At 45.5% G+C, this 25,085-nt stretch overlaps 3 protein-coding genes and 1 long non-coding RNA gene across 9 annotated transcripts; all 4 read right to left on the reverse strand.

Moving 5' to 3' along the window:
- Positions 1 to 667: 667 nt before the first annotated feature.
- Positions 668 to 9,198, reverse strand: chmp4ba (charged multivesicular body protein 4Ba). The gene is made up of 5 exons (XM_008408192.3): positions 8,867 to 9,198; positions 3,458 to 3,635; positions 3,254 to 3,368; positions 2,064 to 2,190; positions 668 to 1,981 (listed from the first exon to the last, which is right to left on the reverse strand). The coding sequence occupies exons 1-5, from the start codon at positions 9,051 to 9,053 to the stop codon at positions 1,917 to 1,919; spliced, it is 672 nt and encodes a 223-aa protein (XP_008406414.1). The 5' UTR covers positions 9,054 to 9,198; the 3' UTR covers positions 668 to 1,916.
- A 306-nt stretch (positions 9,199 to 9,504) lies between these two features.
- On the reverse strand, positions 9,505 to 12,426 carry LOC103464228 (ciliary microtubule inner protein 1). Of its 3 annotated transcripts, none has more exons than XM_008408195.3 (6): positions 12,357 to 12,426; positions 11,636 to 12,272; positions 11,058 to 11,124; positions 10,819 to 10,900; positions 10,299 to 10,397; positions 9,505 to 10,230 (listed from the first exon to the last, which is right to left on the reverse strand). In XM_008408195.3, exons 3-6 carry the CDS (start codon positions 11,114 to 11,116, stop codon positions 10,090 to 10,092), a joined length of 381 nt encoding a protein of 126 aa, XP_008406417.1. In that variant the 5' UTR covers positions 11,117 to 11,124; positions 11,636 to 12,272; positions 12,357 to 12,426; the 3' UTR covers positions 9,505 to 10,089. The 3 variants fall into 3 exon arrangements, with proteins under 3 accessions (XP_008406417.1, XP_081462840.1, XP_008406415.1); XM_081606714.1 differs by having other exon boundaries at positions 9,508 to 10,230; positions 11,058 to 11,185; XM_008408193.3 differs by having other exon boundaries at positions 9,508 to 10,230; positions 11,058 to 11,185; positions 11,636 to 12,407.
- Positions 12,427 to 14,362: 1,936 nt separating this feature from the next.
- Positions 14,363 to 22,317, reverse strand: LOC103464229 (DEP domain-containing protein 7-like). 4 transcript variants are annotated; one of them, XM_008408196.3, is made up of 12 exons: positions 22,136 to 22,317; positions 21,370 to 21,549; positions 19,173 to 19,302; positions 18,973 to 19,059; positions 18,366 to 18,439; positions 18,097 to 18,292; positions 17,837 to 17,985; positions 17,049 to 17,198; positions 16,839 to 16,981; positions 16,644 to 16,769; positions 16,116 to 16,182; positions 14,363 to 15,391 (listed from the first exon to the last, which is right to left on the reverse strand). In XM_008408196.3, the coding sequence occupies exons 1-12, from the start codon at positions 22,191 to 22,193 to the stop codon at positions 15,180 to 15,182; spliced, it is 1,572 nt and encodes a 523-aa protein (XP_008406418.3). In that variant the 5' UTR covers positions 22,194 to 22,317; the 3' UTR covers positions 14,363 to 15,179. The 4 variants fall into 4 exon arrangements, with proteins under 4 accessions (XP_008406418.3, XP_008406419.3, XP_008406420.3 ...); XM_008408197.3 differs by lacking the exon at positions 14,363 to 15,391 and adding an exon at positions 15,398 to 15,586; XM_008408198.3 differs by lacking the exon at positions 14,363 to 15,391 and adding an exon at positions 15,398 to 15,530 and having other exon boundaries at positions 22,136 to 22,316.
- A 787-nt stretch (positions 22,318 to 23,104) lies between these two features.
- Positions 23,105 to 24,874, reverse strand: LOC145551557 (uncharacterized). Its single transcript, XR_014087426.1, has 3 exons — positions 24,166 to 24,874; positions 23,350 to 24,088; positions 23,105 to 23,224 (listed from the first exon to the last, which is right to left on the reverse strand). It is a non-coding gene; the product is annotated as an uncharacterized LOC145551557 (long non-coding RNA).
- Positions 24,875 to 25,085: the final 211 nt, after the last annotated feature.

Here is a 25,085-nt window from a genome sequence, read left to right on the forward strand (position 1 = left end):
TGCGCCAAGCGTCCAAATGTCTGGCAATAACACAATCATCTGGATCAGCCAAATTTCTAATGTAACTTATACCTGGAAGGGGGTCAAAGCTGACCCACCATCTTTACTTCTCACACCATCATAAATTATGCAACCAGATGTTTAAATTATAACTTTGCATGCAAGTCACAACATTTTCTGTAGCTTTAGTTAGAAAAGATGAAAGAAATGCTGTTGGTAAGATGGACGGTCTGAGTGTGACCTTTGACATTGAGCTGTAACATTATGCTACAGCTAATTTAGGAGCAGATGAAGAACTGCCAGCTGAGGTTCCTCTGGGTCTGTGAGCGAGTTCAGAAAACAACCAAAACCTTAAACTATTTAAAGGAAACATGTTTTATAGCAGTAAATGATTCTTTCTGCAAATGTTTGAAAATCAAAGTGAATGACAGAAACTGTCCAAACGAGTTTGAGCTTGAAAACAAGGAAGCTGTTGGTGGAGGTGTTCCTCAGGGATCAGCTCTTGGACCAGTTCTGTTTATCTATGGATGAACTTTTTAAATATCTTTGACCCGGAACTGAATTTAGGAACCACTTCCTCCATCCACCAAGACTTACAAAGAGGCAAAACCATTTAATAAAAAAGGCACATTTAAAAAACTGGAAAAAAAGGTCCAGCAATGGCTGATTGATAAAAAGCATAAAAATCTAATTCTTTTATTTGGAGAATCAGCAATTCTTACAAGTCATTGAATCCAAACTTTATTCAGGTTACCTGTGCTGTAGCAACAGCTTGCGCCGCATAAAGTCCAGAACAGTGCAGTCAGGAAGAGCATGACGACATCTGAGGTAAAGTAATCCCAGCATATGTTGGAGCTTTTTACTGATAAATACAAAGAGCGGCTTGGAGGGCTGCAACGCTTTTATCAAAGTTTAGGTCTGACGAGCAGGACGAGAGGCCGCAGCCCGGCAGTGAGCAGGAGCTCGTTTCCGTGTTAATTTCAGCAGGAAGACCGAGTCAGAACCAGAACCCATCGGGTCCATCAGTGAGTGCTGGAGCAGAGTTACACATAAAGCCAGTCGTTAGGAAACCGCAAACCACAAGGCGCAGGAGGTGTCAGGCACGTTTCATTCAGCAGAGCAGCAGGCCAATCAGAAACAGATCAAACATCAACTTATCAATTTACAGCTGGAACACAAAACCTCCCTTCAGGAGTTCACCTCAGTCTCATTTAATCCCAAACCGTTCAGCAAACTGAGGAGATTAACTCGGCGAGAAGAGCAGCAGCTCAGAGCAGAACGCGGCGGCGTGTTCTTCCTGCAGCTAAATTCACATTCAGAGAAAATTTAAGCAGCTGGTTGATGCAACATATCTGTTTCAGAGATGTGTGAGAAATTTTAGATTATTTAAACTTTTGAAACGAAGCAAAATGTTTCATGTTTTCTTCCAAATTGCTTTATGAAAATAAGACTTGAAGGTGTGGCAGCGAAGGTTTCATGAAAACTTAAACTCCAGCTGTGCAACAGGAGCAAACGCTCCCTCAGGAATCTGTGGATCACGGTTCAGTACCGATCCGACGTTCCTAAGACATTCAGCAGAAACGGGTTCATCACCTCTGCAGTGCAGCAGACTGGCAGGAACATGGAGAGCAGCAAGATGGCCGCCACCGCCGCGCCACTCTCTGTACACGAGTTGTTGCTTCACATTGCTGCAAAACAAGCCTGGTCCTGCTGCTACGCGCGCGCGCGCACACACACACACACACACACACACACACACCATTTCCACAAACACAGGGTAGCCTCAGGCTCCTGGAGGACTTTTTGTTTCACTCAGAGGGAACAGAGGTCAGAGGTCGCTCAGCAGGAAGAGAAGCTGGGACGCAGAGCAGCATCAGCAGCCGACAGCCCCTGCTGCTCTGCTAGGGAAACCCCGCTCAGTTGGCTGCCCAGGCCTCCAGGTCGGCCATGTCGTCCTCGTCTTCCTCCACCTTCTTCTTGGCTGGAGCAGAAACAGAGAAGAGGTCAAAGGTGAGGCTGAGCGTCCGGCACAAAAGCAGGCAAGTCTGAACAGGAAGTCTCACCTGGCTGAGAGGGAAGCGATGTGGACGGGACGCTGGGCAGAGACACGTCTTCTGTTCCCTCGATCTCCAGCAGGTTTTTATCCAGCTCTTCCTGCTCCAGCTCCTCCAGCTCCGCCATCAGCTCATCCTGGACACAGAGGCGGGGATTAGGTCATAATCTGGCAGTAAAGATGGCCGCCGCACCGCTCCGTTAGGCAGTAAAGATGGCCGCCGCAACACTCCGTTTACATTTAAGCAGTAAAGATGGCTGCCGCACCGCTCCGTTAGGCAGTAAAGATGGCCGCCGCACCGCTCCGTTAGGCAGTAAAGATGGCCGCCGCAACACTCCGTTTAAGCAGTAAAGATGGCCGTCGCAGCGCTCTCTTAGGCAGTAAAGATGGCCGCCGCAGCGCTTCGTTAGGCAGTAAAGATGGCCGCTGCAGCGCTCCGTTTACATTTAAGCAGTAAAGATGGCCGCCGCAGTGCTCCGTTTAAGCAGTAAAGATGGCCACTGCAGCGCTCCGTTTAAGCAGTAAAGATGGCCGCTGCAGCGCTCCGTTTACATTTAAGCAGTAAAGATGGCCGCCACAGCGCTCCGTTAGGCAGTAAAGATGGCCACTGCACCGCTCCGTTTAAGCAGTAAAAATGGCCGCTGCAGCGGTCCGTTTACATTTAAGCAGTAAAGATGGCCGCTGCAGCGCTTCGTTAGGCAGTAAAGATGGCCGCTGCAGCGGTCCGTTTACATTTAAGCAGTAAAGATGGCCGCTGCAGCGCTCCGTTTACATTTAAGCAGTAAAGATGGCCGCCGCAGCGCTTCGTTAGGCAGTAAAGATGGCCGCTGCAGCGCTCCGTTTACATTTAAGCAGTAAAGATGGCCACCGCATCACTCCCTTAAGCAGTAAAGATGGCCGCCGCAGCGCTCCGTTTAAGCAATAAAGATGGCCACCGCATCGCTCCCTTAAGCAGTAAAGATGGCCGCCGCACCGCTCCGTTTACATTTAAGCAATAAAGATGGCCACCGCATCACTCCCTTAAGCAGTAAAGATGGCCGCCGCAGCGCTCCGTTAGGCAGTAAAGATGGCCGCCGCCTAGTATCCCTCTGTTGAAGCAGTAAAGATGGCCGCCGCAACGCTTTGTTTTGTGGTGGCGTCTGAAGAAGAATAATAATCAAAGAGCGAACATCAAGATCTCTGGTTCCGATCGGCTCTCACCTCGTCGTAATCCTCCCCGAAGCCCACCGGTCTGGAGATGACATCAGAGATCTCCTGCGCCAGCTCCTGCTGCTCCGTGATGTCCGCCATCAGGTCGTCCACCTTGTCGATGTCCCTGGCGGACGGCGGTAACAAAGATTGCGTTTATATGCAAACCAACAGGAAGTAAGCTCGAAGCGACAGGAAACGGAACAGAGAGCTTACATGTTCTCGTGTGCGGCCTTCATGGCTTTGGCAGCGAAGCCCATGTTCTTCAGCACCTCCGTGTTGGTGTTGGCGTTCTCTAGCGCCTCCCGCTGGAACTCGATGGTGGACAACGTCCCGTCAATCTGGGCCAGCTGCTTCTCATAGCGCTTTTTCCTCTTCAGGGCCTGGAGAGCCGCTGGGGGTCAAAGGTCACCTTCATTTATTACACCGCCATTAACCTGTCCCATCCATGAGCTGAGATAAATTAACCCGACGCATAATCAGCTTTTCTTCTGGGATTTTTTTTTTATTTAGACCAAACAGGAAGCGAATCTTTGTGAGACACAGCTAGGTCAGCTGACCAGCAGCAACAGGAAACAGGAAGTCAGTCTCAGAACTGCTTCAAAACAGACAAATGTTGTGAAGCAGTTCCACATTTAAAAATAATTATTCTCATATTAAAGAAGTAAAATGACCAAAATCTCATGACTAATGATGAAGTCTGAAAAACACAGCAAGCAGAACCACCTCACATTCATTAATCAATAGTTTAATATGTTGATTGTTTGCCATAAAACTGTCTTTAGATCATTAAAAGTGCGGCATCGTGGATTTTCCAGGCACTTAGTGCCATTTTGTAACTATGTTACTTTCAGTTGTAAAAATGCTGAATATACCAAATATGACTTTAAAGAAATGTGACTTCCTGCTTTAACTAATTGGGCCTCCGTGTCTTTAAGAAGCTCCTGCTCCCTCTGAAGCTCCGCCTCCAGGAAATCGTCCCAACATGGCTCCTCTATTAACCCTTTAACGTTTTTACCGGCGCAGCTCTGAGCAGCAGCTCCTACAATGATCTCAGCAGCTGTTTGCTAATTGCTGCTGGCTAGTCTGAAGGAGCTGAGTGGGGGCGGAGCTGCGCTTTGAAGGCGAGGCTAGGTCCTCCAGGCGTTTCGGAATGGTTGCCATGGAGATGAAAGGGACTATGAAGCAAGAAAGAGTCGATGAGTAAAACCAAGATGTGGCTGAAGAAATCAAAGTTTTCTCCAGAAGTCGGACGGAGCGATGTCCACCCGTCCACCTGTCTGTCCACCAGTCCACTGTCCACCCGTCCACCTGTCTATCTGTCCACCAGTCCACTGTCCACCTGTCTATTTGTCCACTGTCCACCCGTCCACCTGTCTATCTGTCCACCAGTCCACTGTCCACCTGTCCATCTATCTTAGCCCAGAGGAATAAAAACCCTTTGCCTGATTTCATCAGCTAACCCTTGACCTTTGACCCTTGTACTGTTATCACTTCGTTTTAGATACTCTGTGTATGTTAACCAAACTCAACTTCATGAGCCAGGAAGCTGAGCGTCTTTTGCTCCTTTATTACGTTTTCTTGACACAACTTTGAGCCGTGGTGTGAAAAGCTCAATGAAAGAAACAGAAAAATAAAATATGCATCAGCTCTAAATACACAGAATAAACTTCCAGTGTCAGAATTAACCTGAGCTGCAGTTAAGAAACAGTCACGTAGCAACGGTTGCTATGTAAATAAAAGCCATCAGGATATGGCTTTTCTAGAATAAACGCATTTGGAAAACCATCTCAAAATAAAGTAACAAACATCCAACACCAAACGGGCCACAGACTGAACTTACAGCCGCCGTTTTCTGAGGCGTAAGAAAAGATGAAGTTCAGACATCAACAGTCTCTCTCTCTCTGAGCAGGTTTTACAAACTGCAGCTGCCTCTGCTACCCACAATGCACTGCTATCTCAAAATTCTCCTTCAAAATAAAATACAGAGAAATTAATACTGTAGAACTTTTTAAAACTAATTAAGACATTTTCAACTTCCAGCCTGGGGCAGAACAACCCTTGACCCTTGACCCCTAACCCTTGCCAGGCCGCCTGCTGGAGGGCATTTTGCCTTTTAATCGTTAAAAACATTCAGTCTCCAAATTCACTCGTTCTTATTTTGCGAAGGGGTGAATTAACCCTTTCACGTCTGTCTGGGCTCTCAGGTAGATTTCAGGTAGGCCACACTTTGGACACAAACTGCTTTTTGTTGAGAAATGTTTGGGGGTTTTCTAGAAATGGTCCAAAAGTACACAGACAGTACTTGTGTAGCTTGTGAGTATTTTAAGATTTGACCATATTTCCATTTATTCTGGATCCAGTTTCTGAACTTTGACCCTTTCTGACTCCTGACCAAATCACAGAATCTCTAAAAAACCAGAAAGAATCAAAAACCTTTGAAGAAATGAAACGTCTTGCTTTTAAATAAAAATGACACAGTTTGGCTAACATTACTGATTCGTGACGCTCCGGGATGATTTCACACGGTCCTCAATACGTCAGGCTCTTCCAGAGGTTTGAGACAAAAGGTCAGAGTGCAATTTCACTGATGTGAAGCTTTAAAAAATACATACAGAAAATCTAAAAATGGAAAATTAAAAATACGACACAAAGCATTCATGTGTCATGTTTTTGCTCCTCCTACGTTAGGAGGACAAACATGACCTCATCCTGAGCCGCATCCTGATCCAGCAGCTGAGAAACTGTTTCAATAAAATATTCCTGTTAAACATATAAAAATGTAGAAAATAAAAAGGTTTTTGTAATTTTATCTAAAATTTAAGCTTCCAAGGCTGACTGGTTTTTATGGATCTGTGGTGAAAGAGAAATGAGAATGTGAGTAGAAAACGTCGTCGGTGAAAACTTTCTCCAAACACGCTTTATTAAACACTTCAAACCAAACTCTGCTTCGACCTGAATCTGTGACCTTTGACCTTCAGGACACGTCTCAAATGCAACAAAACAACAGGTTTAAATAGGCCTGAGCTTCCCACCAGCTTATTGCTGTCCATATCCATCTGAGGATATTTATATTTAGGTTCCTGCAGGTCCGTGTGGATCCACTGAGCCTCACGGCGGCTCTCAGTCCCAGTTTGATTCAATTATTTCAGCATCCAGACATGATCTGAAATGACATCATGTGACTCTTTATGAGATTACAGCACTGAGTCCAGGTCACTTTCTCTCTGCTGATCCTTTCTGGGAACGAGTCGCTTTTATTTCAAAGCAAAGTGAAGAAGACTCAGATTGTTTTCAGCCGGGATAAAGAAGCTCATCAGGTCCCGACGTTTGCTGCACGTCGTGTTGAGTCTTCTTCCTCTTTAGTCTCATTGCATGGATGCAACAGGCTGGTGAGAGAGGAGAAGTCATACCTGAGGCTTTTATTTTGGAATTTGCCAAACTAATCCCATGTGTAATAGTTAAAGTGTTAAATCAGTTGTATAATGCTGAAAACACAAGTAGTTGTAAATACCAGTTTAGTCCTCCTCTATAGTAAACTACAGTTCCGCCATGTTGTAGTTCCAACATGATCCTCAGCCCTGTGTTTAAGTGAGAGTTGGCCACAGGTAGAACTACAGACATGGCTGCTCTGCTCTGCTCTGCTCTGTGTAATTAATCCCCTGCCAACTCCAGCCGTCTCTGGCCTACAGGGTGAGAGTAACTTCAGTTTAGCTGACATTTCCGCCATGTTGTAGTTCTGACATGTTGCCCATAGATAGAACTACAGTTATGGCGTGTTGCAGTCCTGAGCAGCTCTGTGTTCGGTTGCTATGGTAATTATCCAGGCTCTGTGTTCGGTTGCTATGGTAATTATCCAGGCTCTGTGTTCGGTTGCTATGATAATTATCCAGGCTCTGTGTTCGGTTGCTATGGTAATTATCCAGGCTCTGTGTTCTGTTGCTATGGTAATTATCCAGGCTCTGTGTTCTGTTGCTATGGTAATTAATGAATCCCCTGCAGCTGTGGCAGCCAAAATGTGGGAAATTCCTCTTCAAACCAGCCAGTTTTCTAACCAAAACAGCCCTTCGAACAACTCCTTCCCATTCTGGAACCGTGCCATGTATTTGAAAACCGTTCGAAGCGTATGACAGGGCTATTTGTCTTCTCCGATATTCCCGTGTTTCATGTCTCTACCTGGCTCACAGTATTAACAGCGATGAGAGATAGATGATGTGCGCTCAGGTCTGACATTTTTCAGAAATATATGGAAAAAGATAGGTCTGAGCGTGAGTTTATCCTGTCGCACCACATCGGTCGAAAGCACCTGGAGAGAAAACCGTAAACACTAGGGACATTTTGAAAACATTTAACCGGAGCAGGCATGCGTATCTACGTCCTGACCGACCTTTAGGCCAATCTGGCGATATTTGTGGGCGTGAGGGCAAGTTAGAAATTATTTTGGGGTCAGAAATCCACTCTCTCCCACACTCCAGCGGAGCGGCACTCACAGAGTAAAAAGGTGAAAGTGGTTTAGAGCTGATCACCTGTTCAGGTTGTTTACCTTTGACCTTTACAGCCGCTGTAGTTTCTGAATATTCAATAAACGACAAAATTGGACTATTTACCTCGTTAGTCTGTGAGTTTACGTCATTTACAACAAACATCAAACACAGTAAATATGTTTCATTAAGTATTTAACAAACAAATGGCTTCTACCGCGATAAATGACAGTGAAATAAAGTCCAACATCTGGTTTGAGGTGATTCCTCTGGAACCTGTTGGAGGAAAAACATCCCAACTTCAGAAGATGAGCTTTAACCTAACAGAGCTCTGTGGTTCCTCCTGTCAGTGTGAGAGTCAGGGTGAGGAGGCGCCATGTTAGGAAGAGAAGCTGCAGGATCTTCAGAACAAACAGGTCATGATGCTGGGCTACTGATTATCCCTCTGTCTGGACACAGGACCAGTAGAACCAGTTTAACAGATAAAATGAATGGTTATATGCCAGACATGGAAAACTGGGATGCTCTCCATGCCATGATGTTCAGGATTTAGGTCTCATGGCATCTCAAGGTGTCAACATGGCAGCCAGTGGGCTGAAGGAGGAAATACAGCTTTATTTTGTAGCAATTCAAGAGCTACCAGCTTTTATCGCTTCAAAAATATGAATCAGCAGAGATTTATATATATATATATATATATATATATATATATATATAAACTTTGTGGGTGGGTCTTATAGTGAGGTGCGCTCTATAGTCCGGAAAATACTTAGATTAAAGTGAAAAATGACAGCTGAGTGCGTGGTCGTATCTTATTAAAGATAATTTTATATCTCAGTAACAGAACGAGCATACTGGACAATTATTTATTTTTTACAGTTTAAGCTCGAGTTTTGCTCGTTTTAACACTTTCTGCTCGTTTAATGAGTAGTTTTAGCTGTTCCGGTTCATTTCAGCTCAAACTAAAAGCCTCAGCAGAAGCTCCCCTGCTCATGAACAAATTATTTAAAAATGAAGTGCCAGCTGTCATTCTCCTTCTGGAGGGTTAGCCTGCGGGCGAACCAACCAACCAACTAACCAACCAACCAACTAACCAAGCAGCTGTTCAGCCTCAACCCCGAACAGCCAGGGACTTTCCTCTCACCTCGTTTGTTTTTCGTGCCGTTCCTTTTCGCCGTCAGCAGCTCGTGGTCGATCTTCTTCTCTAGAAACTCTTGTTTTTTGGCCAACATCTCCTCCGTTTCCCGGAGTTTCTGGATCGCCTCCTGGGGAGTCGGTCCCTTCCCTCCCTTCCCTGCTCCGGTGCCGAATATCTTACCAAACAGCGACATTTTGTGTGATTCAGATGAAAATGCGCCTGTTCGGCTGTGAACACACACAACCCAGCGGAACTTTGTGAGAGCGAACCGGTGAAATGCTAACGAGAATCTCCTAAACGTCCCAACTGCCGCTGGTGTTTTCACTCCCTTCTTCCGCTTTTCGCTCACAGGCCTCGTGATGTCATTACGTAAGCGCCGTGACTCAGCCGGAAGACGAGAGGGGATCCGGCCGCCATGATCAGCATCTTCATTGATCTTTATTGAAGCGCTTCTATTCAAAACGGGAAACTCAAAGATTTGAGACAGTAGAAAATATTTAAAGCATCTCTACAAAAAACCGTGATCTTAAAATCCAGAGGAGTGAAGAATCCAAACTTACAGCCCATTGAAGTCAAAATACTTTTGCTTCACAAGAAGCTGTTCCAGTAATTCCTTAAGGTTTGAGCTAATTGCGATGGGATGCAAAGTTATACAGTAAAATTAAGAGCAGAATTTTTATTAGCCCATCAGATCAGAAAAAGGTTTTTTATTTTTATTCATACATTTACAGCTAAGTTTCAAATTAAATATTTACTTCACAAGCTAAATATTGAGTTTACAAAATTGATATTGCAAAATATTTCGGTAAACTAAATATTTTCTTAAAACGACATTTAATTTTCAAATTGAATGTGTAGCCTAACTAAATACTTTGGCTGCTAGCTAGATATTTGGATAATATAATAATTCATTAGTAATAAGCACACTAAATCTCATCGGTGATAACTAAAAAATGGTTTTATTTTGAAAGACTGTATGCTATGCATTCCAGTCAGGCTTTCATGTTGACAATAAGTGGTTTGAAAATAATAATCATGTTACAGATTTCAGCCATTAATTAGTAAAAGGGTGTAAATAAATCAACAAAATGCAATCAGACTGAATTATTGTTTGAAAGTATGTCTTTAATTGCCTGCCATGCACGGATTCACCAACATCCTAAGTTATGATTATTATTATTATTATTATTATTATTATTATTTACTGTATCAGACTCAGCTGCAAGCATCTAGAGACCAACCAAATCCTTCAGGAAACTACGCCTCCCATGATGCATTGCGCTGTACTTTTCCAGGTGGAGGCCCGACGATCCAGAACGCCATCCGATGAAACGCTGAGAGGTCAGAGGGACGGCAGAGGAAGAGCCGACCTGGACGAGGGACGGACAGGTGGAGCACAGGTAGGCAGCAGAGAGGAGAGATGCTGGCTGAGCCTCACCTGGATGTGTCTTTGTGGAGGGGTCAAAGGTCGAATCGTCAGCTCAGGGTGGAGCTCTGTTTTCAGTCCTGTCTTCAGCTTCACACTCTTCATCTCGTACTGAAACAGAGCAGAAAGACCGGCGGCCATTTTGATCTGAACATGAAGAAAGAAAAGTCTGGAGTTTTAGTCTGCTGAGGCGGCAGAACCAGAACCAGAACCAGAACCAGAACCAGAACCAGTTGTCACCATTGTTTAGCTGCTCAGACAGATTTTTATGAAACTCTAACCCTGGAGCTTCCTCAGTTTCCACCAACAGAGTGTTCAGAGGCTTCTGCAGTACCGCTGCAACACAGACTGCTACAGCAGAGCCTTCTTGACGTCAACAACTCCTCTCTGATCAGAATGACATTCAATTCATTTGTTAAAGTATTTTAACATGAAAACCACTGGATTTATAATCTGGGACCAGCTGTTTTCTAAGCATAGAGGCGAAAATGATCCGGTTTTTATTAATGTGGTGAATGAAACAGACGTTTACCTCCTTATAGGCTTCAGACAGGAAGCCCCAGTTTTTACTCCACGATTCTCCAGAATCCTTCTCAATTTTTATATGAGCCTTCCTGAAAAAATACACAAGAGAAAATTTTAATTCATTAACTCAACATCTTCAAGATTAAAGAATTTGTTGGACTGAGGTTAAACCATCTTTTCTGTATTCTTCTTTTTCCAGACAAGATCAAATGAAGCTTTTCAGAATAAAATGATGTTAATATTCACCAGATTTCATCCTGATGAACAAAGTTGACGGGTTCAGATGTTTGCTGTGAATTTTCCATCAGAGCCGCTGTGAGGAACGGTGATACACCTGTTTACTGTTGCCATGGATACAGGATCAGGTGTATCAGCTGTCAGAGTGGGAAGGTCAACGATAAAAAAAAAAGCTGCTGGACAGGAAATGGAAACCACAACTTCCTGTTTCTCAGAAACATAAATGCCTGTAGCAAAGAGTATTACTGAAAAAATGCAACACTTCAGCAGAAATACAGAGAGTAACTAGAAAATGTGTATTTCCTATGAAAATGCAGGTGTGAATGCTGAATGCTTTTGGTGGAAATGGTAAAAGCGTCTGAAGCCAACAGCTGAAGAAATGGTCCATGGCGTGTGAAAAACCCAGGTTAAAGCCAACATTAGCTAAAACTAGCTAAAATACTAATGATAGCATCTAAGCTACCACTATGCTGGTTACAGTAATATATTCCATGAAATGTAAAAAAATAAACTGATGTAAACCCTAAAAATGACAGAAACGTCCCCCTGCTCCTTCTGATAAAAACGGTGGGTGAATGAATCCAAACCTTTTATGGTTCTTGAGATGTCAACATTTGTTTGGAGGCATCGTTTAGCACAGCGACCACAAAAAACATGCAGCACGAAGAAGAAAACAACGTCAGAAGCTCAAGTTTTTCCAGCTGTTTAACTGCCCAACTTCAAAATGGCCGCTGCCTTGTTTCCTCCATCGCGGCCCTGAAACTGGAGGATTGTTGGCTAACGCCATCCTGACCCGAACATCTGCTGTGAGATTCGGCCACAGGATGGAGCCGTTTCCCCCATGGGGAGAAAAATGTATAAAAAGCTCTATTATAAAAAGTATGAAGGTCATGAATAATAAGAGATGGAGCCGACATTAGGAGAGCTGAATAGTATAAAAGCTGAATGGTGAAAATAGCACAAAGTAAGCAGGAGAAGCACAGCGACGTTTACGGAGCAACCAGAAAAGTGAAACTCGGTACTTGGAGCATTCACACTCCAAAGCGACACACTGGCTTCCTTTAGACGGGCTCTTTTATTAAATGCCGTGAAAACTATGGAAATAAAACACAAAACTTTAGACATGGATGCATTTACAGACAGGTGACACGTGCTTTAACAAAGTTACCTCATGGCCGCCTGCCACTTCGGAGGTCTTAGCAGATTAATACTTCGTCGTTCGCTCTAAATTAAAATATTAAGTAATTAAAACACCATAACCAATAAATTTACAAAATATTACAAACTACAAAATACTGTAACATCTACATGAGACACCAGGCTGCTGCACGTGGCTCAGTTCCAGGTTTCTGCTGCTTCTCTGTTTATTCAAGTCTCACAGCATAAATACACAAATACACAAATCGTAAATACACAAATCATAAATACACAAATCATAAATACACAAATCATAAATACGCAAATACACAAATCATAAATACGCAAATCATAAATACACAAATCTCTTCCAACAAAAAAATAGTTCGACACGAAATAAAATATAATCATTTTACACAAATCTCAAAACGTGAATTACTGTTGGATTACTAACTGTTGGATGTAATCCAACAGTTAGGATTAAGTAATCCTAACTGTTGGAAATAAACATACATTTTTTCATAGCATAAATCATTTTAGTGACACACCCTCTGTTGTGGAGGTATGGTAGAGGATCAGGCATGCTGTGGGCCTGCTTCTCTTCCCGTTTCCATGGTAACATGACTGTCTACAATAATGATCAACTGTTTAGCAAGATAAAGAAGCTTGTTTAACTCATTTAAATCTGATGATGACGTTGTGCCTCCACTGGCAGATTATTTCAGTCAGGGGGAAAAATGTCCAACAATCTGCCAGTGGAAGCAGAACGTCACCAACAAGAAAAACTCAAACTTTATCCACTAAAACAAACTCCTGTATCTGGATGGAAACTCGTACCTTTTGTCTCATTCCTGCTGCAGTAGGGCAGCGTTTCCCAGCCTGGTCCTGGAGCCGCTCTGCCCTGCATGTTTCGGATGTTCCTCTGCTCCAACACTTCATTCAGATTCAGAAAGCCGTTAATCAACCATCAGCGGAAACCATGTGCTGCAGCAGAGAAGGCCTAAAAACTGAAGCCTTCAGGACCGGGGTGGAAAAACACCGTAGAAACTGGAAAACATCACGTCCAAAATCCCAAAGAGCCGAACAGAGAATGGCTCAGAAGCTAAATAAATCCTGATTCACTTGATCCTCAAAGCAGCTGGGTTGGGGTTGGAGTAGGGGGTTGGGGAAAGAGTTGGGGTTGGAGTAGGGGGTTGGGGAAAGAGTTGGGGTTGGAGTAGGGGGTTGGGGAAAGAGTTGGGGTTGGAGTAGGGGGTTGGGGTTGGAGTAGGGGGTTGGGGAAAGAGTTGGGGTTGGAGTAGGGGATGGGGAAAGAGTTGGGGTTGGAGTAGGGGGTTGGGGTTGGAGTAGGGGGTTGGAGTAGGGGTTGGAGTAGGGGGTTGGGGTTGGAGTAGGGGGTTGGGGTTGGAGTAGGGGGTTGGGGTTGGAGTAGGGAGTTGGGGTTGGAGTAGGGAGTTGGGGAAAGAGTTGGGGTTGGAGTAGGGAGTTGGGGAAAGAGTTGGGGTTGGAGTAGGGAGTTGGGGAAAGAGTTGGGGTTGGAGTAGGGGGTTGGGGTTGGAGTAGGGAGTTGGGGAAAGAGTTGGGGTTGGAGTAGGGAGTTGGGGAAAGAGTTGGGGTTGGAGTAGGGAGTTGGGGAAAGAGTTGGGGTTGGAGTAGGGAGTTGGGGAAAGAGTTGGGGTTGGAGTAGGGAGTTGGGGAAAGAGTTGGGGTTGGAGTAGGGAGTTGGGGAAAGAGTTGGGGTTGGAGTAGGGGGTTGGGGTTGGAGTAGGGAGTTGGGGAAAGAGTTGGGGTTGGGATTGATGGTAGGGTGGGGTCATTTCCAGCACCAGAGGAACAATAACTGGTAAACCTGGTTTAATTTGTCACCCAGAACCAGTTTGCACATTTGGTTTTTACTTCTTTTGCTTTTGGACAAATTTAATGCGTAACCATGGCAACGAGGTGGGAGCAGCTGATTAGCGTCCTGAACCTGAACTTTGACCCCAAATCCCAGAAAGGGTTAGGGTAGCCCTTTCTTAGGGACTCCCTGTTATACTCTGCCATCCATCCATCCATCCACTCAAACCCCCCAGCACACACAGCGTTCATCATTGTTGTGTTTTGGGGTTTATTTGACCACCTCCTGCGGTCCCTCGCACCACAAATGGTCCAGCGACCACAGTGAGAGAAAGACTGCTCTCAATCATACACTCATCATTCTATTTCCTGGACGCCTCCCTGGTGAGGAGTTCAGGTCCCACCGGGAGGAGGGGAGACCCAGGACACCTGGAGGGACGATGTCTCTCTATGGCCTGGGAACGCCTTGGGGTTCCTGGAGGAGCTGGAAGAGGCTGGGGAGGGAAGTCTGGGCCTCCCTTCTGAAGCTGCTGCCCCCGAGACCCGACCCCAGATAAGATGGATGGATGGATCCATTTTTTCTAAAGGTGTTAGGATTGACCTGTTAACCTCTAACGAGCCCAATAGCTTGAAATTGCAAGTCAGCCCCACTGCGCTTGTGCGTCGTCAGGGAGCGCTGAAGACATCGGTGTGTTTCGCCTGGCGGACGGGTGAGGGAAGGTGCCAGAGCGTCAGTGAGAGGGTGGCGTTGCTGGAGCCCCCTGTTCGCCGCGTTGAGCTGCAAGGGCCTCCAACACCGCCTGCAGCTTTAAAATGTACTGTTTTTAATCTCCAACGTGCTGGAAAAGTTTCAAAAACTTACCTTGAAAGTCCTTGAATTTTACTGGAAAAACTGAATGAATCGTAAAAAAATAGAGGCTTCATGATGCAAACCACCGATAGGAGAGGGAGCGGCAAAAGCAAAGGAGCTGGATTAGCAGAGCTAGCAAAAACCTGACGGCTACATTCTTTGTGGAAATCAATAAGGTTTATTTAATAATCTTAGAAAATAAAGCAAGTCAACAAGCAAACATGCATGGGAAATCCAGGAAGCAGAAACTGCATAGAAAACACTGAAAGGATCCAGAAACGGTTCAAAAGCAGGAAATCAAAGTTTGACTAGATCTGAGAGGCGGCGGAGTCGCCAAAGTACTGGTGGAAGATCTCTGGATGGGCGGAGCAGAACTGCCTGAGCAGACGCCTCCGCTCCTTCGCCGCCATGCTGCGGTCCAGGTCGATGCTGCTCAGCAGCTCCAGCAGAGCCTGCTGGGTGCCCAGCTTCGCTGCGTCAGCCGCAGCCTGGATGGAGGCCGGCGGACCGGGAGGAGGGGCTGCAGGACGAGAGCCACACCATCAGCACGGAAACACCATCAGCATGGAACACCGTGGAAACACCATCACCGTGGAAACACCGTGGAAACTCCATCACCGTGGAAACTCCATCACCGTGGAAACACCATCATCAGCGTGCTGCTGAGATTAGAGACAGATTTTCTTTCCAGTGGCTCTAAAGCTGCTCTGCAGGTCTGAAATAAAGACACTGCAGTTCAGCCCGTTCAGTCGGGTCCAGCCTGTTCAGCCCGTTCAGTCGGTTCAGTCGGGTCAGTCGGGTCCAGCCGGTTCAGTCGGGTTCAGTCGGGTTCAGCTGGTTCAGTCGGGTCCAGCCGGTTCAGTCGGTTCAGTCGGGTCCAGCCGGTTCAGTCGGTTCAGTCGGGTTCAGCTGGTTCAGTCGGGTCCAGCCGGTTCAGTCGGTTCAGTCGGGTCCAGCCGGTTCAGTCGGTTCAGTCGGGTCAGTCGGGTCCAGCCGGTTCAGTCGGTTCAGTCGGGTCAGTCGGGTCCAGCCGGTTCAGTCGGGTTCAGTCGGGTCCAGCCGGTTCAGTCGGTTCAGTCGGGTCCAGCCGGTTCAGTCGGGTCAGTCGGGTCCAGCCTGTTCAGCCCGTTCAGTCGGTTCAGTCGGTTCAGTCGGGTCAGTCGGGTTCAGTCGGGTTCAGCCGGTTCAGTCGGGTTCAGTCGGTTCAGCTGGTTCAGTCGGGTCAGTCGGGTCCAGCCGGTTACCTGGACCATCGGTCTGAGCGAGCCCCGCCAGCTTCTCACTGATGGTTTTGTGCAGAAATCCTGGAATCTGAAACAGGAAGCAGAAAAGACTCACTTCCTGTTTCAGATTCTGACGCAGAAATCATTCAGACTGGAAAACAACTTAATTCAGATTAGATCATATCTACACTGCAAAAACACTAAATCTAACCAATAACGTGACTAGTTCCTACTGCAAATATCTCATTACGCTAAAAAAAGGTAAAACTAACTTAAACGCAACTCTTCAGCAACATTTAGCAGCTTTTTAAAGCCAATTACTCTTGAATATCAATAAGAAACCCTGGCAAATTATTTCACTAATAATTTAGAGAACAAATCTTAATCATTTTAATAACTTCAAATTTCATTCCTGGAAGGATTTTGCTTGACAATCTTATCAAGGCTTCTGGTGCTGCTGCACTTTTTCCTTCCACTAAACTTTTATGAATATGCTTGGTCAGAGCACTGATCACTATGGCAGACGGGTTTGACAGGATGTGAGGTCACCTTAAAGACTTCCTGTCTGTTGCTGAGCAGGAAGTTGAGCATCAAGTCCTGCTTCTCCTTGGGGAAGCTCCTGCTGTGAAGAACGGCCTTGGAGAACGCCTTCATCACCGCCGCTCTGTTCTCCGCCTGCAGACCCGCCCAGAGGCTCAGTCAAAGTCTCCCCACAGCGTCTTAAAGGGATCTGACAGTCGTCACCTCCTTGTCCAGCTTCGGCGCTCGCGGTCCAGCCGCAGCAGCCATGAAGGTCAGCAGCCTGCGCAGCTCCTCCCGGCAGCCAGGGGGCAGCAGCTTCAGACACAGCTGCAGAGCCTCCAGCGCCTTTTCCATCTGGCCGTTTTCTGCCAAACACATGAAGCAGGTTCAGCTGCTGCAGCGCCTCCGGCCTGCGGTGCTGCAGCTTCCTACCCAGCAGCGCAGCCACAGCCGCGTACACGGCCGCCATGTTGGGAGGCAGCAGAGGCGGCCGGCTGCCGTAGTGCCTGACCAGAGAGCCGAACAGCAGCAGCCGCCACGGGGTCAGAGGCCGAGGCGGCAGATCGTCATCACTGCTGGGTCCTGCAGCAGACAGACAGTCACTGGAGGATTCATTTAGTTACAGATTATTCTGATGATCAGAACTGAACATTTTACATTCTGCAGATGTTTTATTTAAAGGTGACCCTTTATGCTTCATTGATCAATTTAGGACCAGTAATGGCCTAATCAAAACATGTTCATTAAATATTTTATCTAAAATCAGATTCATAGGAATCAGATCTCAGTCTGATCAGTTCTGCCTGTGCAGCTGCTTTAGGGTCGCTGTCACTTTAAATCCAAACAAGCCGCCGCTGGCCACGCCCATCGCCACCGCTGGCCACGCCCAGCTCCGCCACTGGCCACGCCCATCCCCGCCGCTGGCCACGTCCAGCTCCGCCGCTGGCCACGCCCAGCTCCGCCGCTGGCCACGCCCATCCCCGCCGCTGGCCACGCCCATCCCCGCCGCTGGCCACGCCCATCGCCACCACTGGCCACGCCCATCCCCGCCGCTGGCCACGCCCATCCCCGCCGCTGGCCACGCCCCCAATAGACAACCACTCTGACATGAAATGGCTGCCGCTCTGCTCTGTTGCAGACGGACTGGACTCGGGTCGAAGCGACTAAACATGGCTGCTGGAAACACCTCCTCTGTTGAACCTGATTGGAGCAGAACTTGCCTCCATCTTGAACGGCGCCCCCGTGTGGTGGTTCTGGGTCACTGCTCTCTGGGGGGAAACGGCGCGGCAGCTCTCTGCTCAGCTCCGCCACCTGCTGGTCAGGCAAGAAGTCCAGACAGTCCAAAGCGCTGGACAGCCACTCGTCTTCCCTGAAACCAGAAACACCTGAAACGCCCAGTGCTCCCAGTACGTCCCTCTGGGAGTCAAATTAGTCATACTGGTTTCACCATCACTATATTGACTTCACTGGTCTGACTTACTGGGAGTCCCTGAGGGCCTGGAGGATCCGTCTGTCCAGGCTGTTGCTGATCAGGTCAGGGTTACGGTGAGGCAGCAGGTCGGCTGAGGGGTCAGAGGTCGGGCTCTGGCTGCACTGCAGGACTCCTTCCAGCAGGGGGAGCTCCACCAGGCTGAGCAGCCTGAGCAGCGTCTGCTCCTGCCACACCTCGTTGACCACTGGGAGGCAGAAGCAGACCGGTCAACCACCTCTCAGCCTCTGTTGCCATGCCAACCAACGCTGTCATCTTACAGGACTGAGGCAGAGCTGCGTCCGTCTGGCGCCCCCTGCTGGGACCGCCCACCGGCCCGACCGGCTCTTCAGGCCTGGAGGTTAAACGGACGGCTAAAAGGCTGTTGCTATGGTAACTGATGCTTTACGTGATAACTTCTTTATTTGCTTTAATGCTGTTGGAAAATTCATAAAAATATAAAGAAATGCGCCTTTAACCTGAATACTTCAGGCCAGAGAGATCCATCAGTTTATCATTCAGTCTTAAATATTTAATTTTCGTTTTGGATTTTTTCCTTTCTGGGTTTCCATAGTTCAGAGTGATGTCATCATCCAGGGCGGCCATCTTGTGAAGTTATGCTTTGATGTAACATTTAACACTTTAGAATCAAATTATCAGCAGAACTTTGAAATGACATAAAGCTTCTTCACAATAAAATACTTTGTCTCTTAATTTCTTTTTTTCTGATGAAATTGAGTTTTTATTCTAATATTATGACTTTATTCTCATAATTTAAAAGCCTGGCCTGCTGAACGACTCAGAAAGACTGAAATAAAAACTCTTCAGGAATATTTTCTCACATTAGTAATTAGAAACCGGATCCGTAAAAAGAAATGCTGAGAATACCGAGGAGGAGCGCCGAGGAAGAGCCGCTGGACCAGAGCGGCGTGGCGCTCCAGCTCCTCCACGGCGGGACGGCGCCACTCCGTGAACCTGATCCAGACAGAGACCGGTCAGAACCAGAACCGGTTTGAAACACATCCATTCAAAACAGAACCAGAACTGGTTTAAGTCCAGTCGGTCCCTCACTGCTGAGAACACCTGACCGGTACAGAGCGCTCCCACTGTCCTTGAACGCATCCTGCCTCCTGTCTCCGGCTCCCACGGCCTCAAACGCACCGCTCTGCAGCAGAGCCTGGCACACACACACCACCTGCGCTCTGGACACGGCGCCACCTGCAGGTTGGACCAAACACACAAATTCATGTCTTCATACAAACAGCAGGTTATTAAGACAAAACATTACTGGCTTCAAAATAATAACAGAATTAAAACAGGACAACTTGCTGCAACCAAAGCCACGACTGCACTGCAAAAACTAAATCTGAACAAGAATTTTTGTTTAGTTTCTCGAGCTAAAATCTTATTTCAGTTAATGAAAATGTTTTCATGCAAATGAAATAATCGTTCTTTCATTTATATTTTGGGTTTTGACATAAAAAGCTAGAAAGTTATTTGTAAGTTTGTTTATTTTCAGGTGAACTGAAATATTCTACACTGTGTTTTTGCAGTGTAAAATATGGTGGCCGACAGGCGCAAACCAGTGCTGCATAGTAACGAAGTAAAAACGCTTCACTACTTAAGTATATTTTGGAGTACTTCATACAGTATGAACATTTTTGATAACTTTCACTTTTACTTCACTACATTTCCAAACTCAATTTCATATTTTTACTCCGATACATTTTCAATATGTGGTTTAGTTACTCGTTACAAAAGGAGAGAAACGCTGGTGTTTTGACCCCACCTACTGATTGACTGCAACAAAGTCGGACACAAATGGAGCCCCATACGACCTGAACCACGGGGTCAGAGGCTGGTCCAGCTGTGAAGCAGGTCCAGTTCAGCACCTGATGCCTGCAGGTGTGTCGAGCAGCAGGTTTAATTCTGCCTGCACTTGGTTTTCTACATTATTTTAAGTGTATTTGACAAGTTCACCAAAATATAAAAACTGCCATTCAAACTGCATTTGCCTTGTTTTACTTTTCATTACATTGTTACAGTAATTTCCAGACTTCGGTTCGAGACGTTTCAGAAACTTTAAGACTTCAGTAACATTTCAGTCGGTGACTTGGACTTTTACCAAAGTCACATTCTGGATTGGTACCGATACTTTGACTTGACTGAGATTTATACAACACTGGTGCAAACACAAAGTGCTGAAACAGGAAGTGCTCCAGACCAGCAGAGGGAGCCGAACAAAAACAGCTGCGTCCAAATTTAGGCTCTGATCCTTTAAAACACGTGTTCAGAAAAGCAGCAATGGCGACAAAATGTTTATTTACTGTTTTTAGGCGAGAATGTAGATTATAGATCTGAAATATCTGCTCGGTTCATCAATAAATCACCTAATTCCAAGATGTTGGGACCTGCTGCGGTAACATCCGGCTCCCCACGCCTGCTGGCAGCTCGACTGACTAAAGCTTCAAACACCACAGTTGATTTAACTGTAGCGTTTTACAGACGCTACAGTTAAATCAGACAAACGGATTTATTTTTACTATGGAACAGCTTTTATTATGAAGGACCAAAACCGACATAAGAAATAAAAGCATAAATATATATTTAGTTTTCCCTTTTCCTTACACATGAGTTTCCGTCAAATAATGTTTATATTTTCTTTCTTTTATTTCCTCTAAACATGCATTTTGTCAAGAAAAATAGATATTTTGCTTTGTCTTTTTTTGCTTCTCCCTTTTCTGCTGGGTCTTTTCCCATTGGCTGCATTTCTGCTGCATCAATATGCTAATGAGGAGAGCTGTCCAGCTATTGGCTAATAGTAGAGGAGCTGCGGCGGCAGCGTGTCGGTTAGTGTTACCCAGAATGCAGTTGGGCACAATATCCCAACACCGTGAGTGAAACAGTGACTGGAGCAGCTTCTGTATAAAGTACCCAATAATTTATCACTACAGAACAAATCGTGTCTCGTATCGATTTAATACGCGACGGGTGGCAACCCTACAGCAGATATATATTATTGTAAAAACAAGTCACTTCATAGTGAAATGTTGTGTTTTTGATATTATAATGACAGAAATTATTAGTAATAAAATAAAAATCAGCTCCACTAAGGGGCCCTAAGCAGCTGCTTGGTTTGCTTATGCCTTGGGCCGGCCCAGCTGCTGCTGCCACCTGTTGGCCACCATGGTAAAAAGTGAATCAGCCCTTTGTTTCTGAATAACAGGATTTTTTTCCCAGGGGTCCCTGCTGACCAGCCGGATGTAAAACGTGGAGCGGACTCACCCTGCAGGCCGGTAGCGTTAGCGGCGCGCTGCAGCAGGACGTCCACGGCCTCGGAGCCGACGAAGCAGTCGCTGTGGGCCTTGAACTGGACCAGTCGGCGCTTCACCGTCACCTTTGACCTCAGGTGGGCGATGAGGTCGGTCCAGATGGAGGACGCCTGCGCTGTTCTCACTCCCGCAGCTGAGACAGGATTTTTTAGTGCAAATATGTCAAACTAATAAGTAACTTTTCAGAAAGATAGGAGCCTGTTGTCAGTAAGTCCGTGACGTTGATTTGAAACGTTCTAGTTCCAGATTGTTTCACTTATAACACATTGTTTTCCCTCCACTGAACTTTCTCCTCAGACACCCAGAATGCAACGTGACTCAAGTCAGCCATCTTCCCCATGGTCGTATCAGCTGTTATATTTCTGTGTTTACACTTTTTCATTACTTTATGCAAATCAAAAGTTTCTAAGAATCACTTAAACACTTAAAAATATTACTCTTTAATGGCTTTTTTTCAATAAATGAGCTTTTTGTGGCCGTTGCAGGTAAACGAGCTGCACCTCCAACAGCTGATCAGAAAAACGACTTATTGTTCAGAGAATGGGGAAAATTCAGGTTCAGGCTTAAAGCAGAAACAGAGAATGAGTTGACAATAATCAGTCAAGCACTTTAAAACATTCTCTAAATTAAATCGTTTCCCTTCATTTCCTCATCAACTGGGCCAGAAAACGCAGCTCAGGCCTCCTGCTGCTGCCAGCAGAGACTTTTCCTGAACTCACCTGCAGGAGAAAAAGCCCGCAGCTTCAGGGCCGCAGCTCGCTCTCTGATGGAGGCCATGTTTCCTCTGGACGCCGCGGGACCTGCGGGACCTGCGGGGAGCCGCACAGACACGCTGGATATCAAACACAATGGAAACTCCAAGGTGCTGTTTGATGCTTGACCTGTAGGGGGCAGCAGCCGCCGATCAGGACCAGATTTTTGTTTCCGGTTAAAATTCTCCATAAAATTGACCCGCTAAGATCAATATGGTCACATTAAGAGACATAAACACGAAATGCAGTTTCTGAGAGGCCATCCAGAAACTGACCGTCTCTTCTGGTCAGCAGGTTTATTATTTTACAGAACTTTTCCTTATGAATGTTTTATTCTGTTTCTACAGATTCCATAGAGAGGATGCTAAACGTTTCTTTATAATAAACCTGCTAATAATCTTTGCTAAATTTTATATTCATAAATGCAGATTTGCTAATAAAACACCTTGTTTCTCTTTTCATTAAGATATGGAACTAAATATCAATAACAGACTCTACAAATGAAAATAAGGACAATTTCAATATGTGCGTCTGCATCTAATTATCACCTCTGGCTGCTTTGCTTGGCTGTTGTTTTATTCATTATGTTGTTTTATGTTTACTGATTTCATTTAAATAAAGTTCTTTAAAACGCGTTACCTTCATTTACTGTATGAGTCACGATACATAAAATGATTATTTCACTTTTTACTCTTTACGACTATTTTATCATTTAATGTTATTTATAATAATAGTTGGTGTACTTTCTTAGATTTTTATTTTAGCTTCTGCTTATTTATTTAATTAGTTTTATTAATTGTAATTGCAGATTTGCTGTAATCTACAGATGAAAAGGGGAATATAAATAAAATGCATTTATTATTATTATTATTATTATTATTATTATTATTATTATGCGATCTAATTTTAGTTTTATATCCATGCTTATTGCTTCTGAAGGTGTTTTTGTTGGTAATTTAATTGCTTACAGCAGGATGTCAAACTCCAGTCCTCTGCTGTCCTGCAGTCTTTAGATGAGCCACAAACCCTGGAATGAAACGGCTTCATTTCCTGCTCCTGTGTGGATCAGATACCAGAGCTTTGCTAACGACCTAATGCAGCAGAGACACATCTAAAAGCTGCAGGACGGCGGCGGGACGGCGGCGGGACTGGAGTTTGACAGCTGTGGTGAAAAGCTGTACCTTTGTTCCAGTTTCCATATCCTTCCCTGGTTGTGGATCAGACACTCTGCTGCCTTGCAGCTGGAAGGTCCTGGGTTTGAATCTGCCTGACGTCTCTGCAAAGGTTATTGTTTAGTTGCTGTTACCAATTTCGACCACAGGAGGGAAAATACATTTAAAAATCATTTCACACATCTATCTTGAAGGTTTAACTGAATATAATTTAAAGATCTAAGTTAAAATTAATATATTTGTTATTTATTGAGCTGTTTATTTGTGTTCATGTAATTCAGACAGTTTAATTTCGGTTTCTGTGTTGAATTATTTCTCTTCATATGTGACAGTGGCGCAGTCAGAGGAGCTGCTGCCTTGCAGCAGAAGGTTCTGGGTTCGATTCCCGGTCTTTCTGCATGGAGTCTCCATGTTCTCCCTGCATGGTGGGTTTTCTCCAGGTACTCCGGTTTCCTCCCACAGTCCAAAAACATGACTGTCAGGTTAATTGGTCTATATAAAGTCTGTGTGTGTGTGTGTGTGTGTGTGTGTGTGTGTGTGTGTGTGTGCGTGTGTGTGTGTTTACTGCCCTGCGATGAACTGGCGACCTGTCCAGGGTGACCCCGCCCGTTGACCCCTGGAGAGGCACCAGCACCCTGCGTGACCCCGGTGGATGATGTAGTGACACAGGCCGCCCACCAGGTGGCAGTGTTTCACACCCGGATGAAACAGAATCCCTCACTGAGCTCCGGATAGGCTGAGGGCAGATCTGAAGAAACAGAAGATCTGATTGGTTCCCGCCTCAGTAACATGTAAGTTTATCCAATAATCAAACTACCGTTTCACCAGGTTGGTGTTGGAGGAGCAGTTCGCCTCCATCTGTTTTCCGCTGCAGGAGGAGCATCACCACCTTCTTCCTGGTGTTTCGGCTCCCTCTCCTGTCTTGGTTTCCATGGAAACCGCACCACTGTTTGGCGGCTGCTGATCCTGTGACTAATTCACGCAAACCCGCGCCGCGTGCCTGTCGCCATGGCAACCAGCGAGGCGGTGACTCAGCTTGTTGCCGGGTGAACCAGAAATACACAACCAACCTGGATGTTTGGGACCTCAGGGTCACGTTACCATGGTTACACACACACATATATGTAAATATAAATAAATATAATAGCCACAACAAAGGTTTAGATGTAGCAAAACAGAGCAAATGAGTCAAACACCTTTAAAATTTTATCTGGTTTACAATTGAAACGTTTCATAAAGTTGGATATTTGATTTGACTGAAAAACATTTTAGTGGATATCAATGTGAACGAGTGAATTATTCACCATCCACCTGAGGAAGTTTGATCAAAATGTGAACAGATCACGAAGATTATAAAAACATTTTCATTTATTATTTCACTAAACCCAAACATAGATTTCTGCACAAGAATAAAAATAAAATGTGGGGCGACTGGGAACTAAACTGCAGGTGTACGGAGGACCAAAAGGGACACATTTCCATTTTTATTAATACCTGTGATCATTTCAGTTCAATCAGAAATTCATATATAAAAATGGAAAATCCATCTATCCATCCATCCATCCATCCATCCACATCCATCCATCCATCCATCCATCCATCCATCATCCATCCATCCATCCATCCATCCATCCATCATCCATCCATCCATCCATCCATCCATCCATCCATCCATCCATCCATCCATCCATCCATCCATCCATCCATCCATCCATCCATCCATCCATCCATCCATCCATCCATCC

The sequence above is a fragment of the Poecilia reticulata genome, chromosome 5, assembly GCF_904066995.2.
Source record: "Poecilia reticulata chromosome 5, P_reticulata-male-v2, whole genome shotgun sequence".
Taxonomy (NCBI): domain Eukaryota; kingdom Metazoa; phylum Chordata; class Actinopteri; order Cyprinodontiformes; family Poeciliidae; genus Poecilia; species Poecilia reticulata.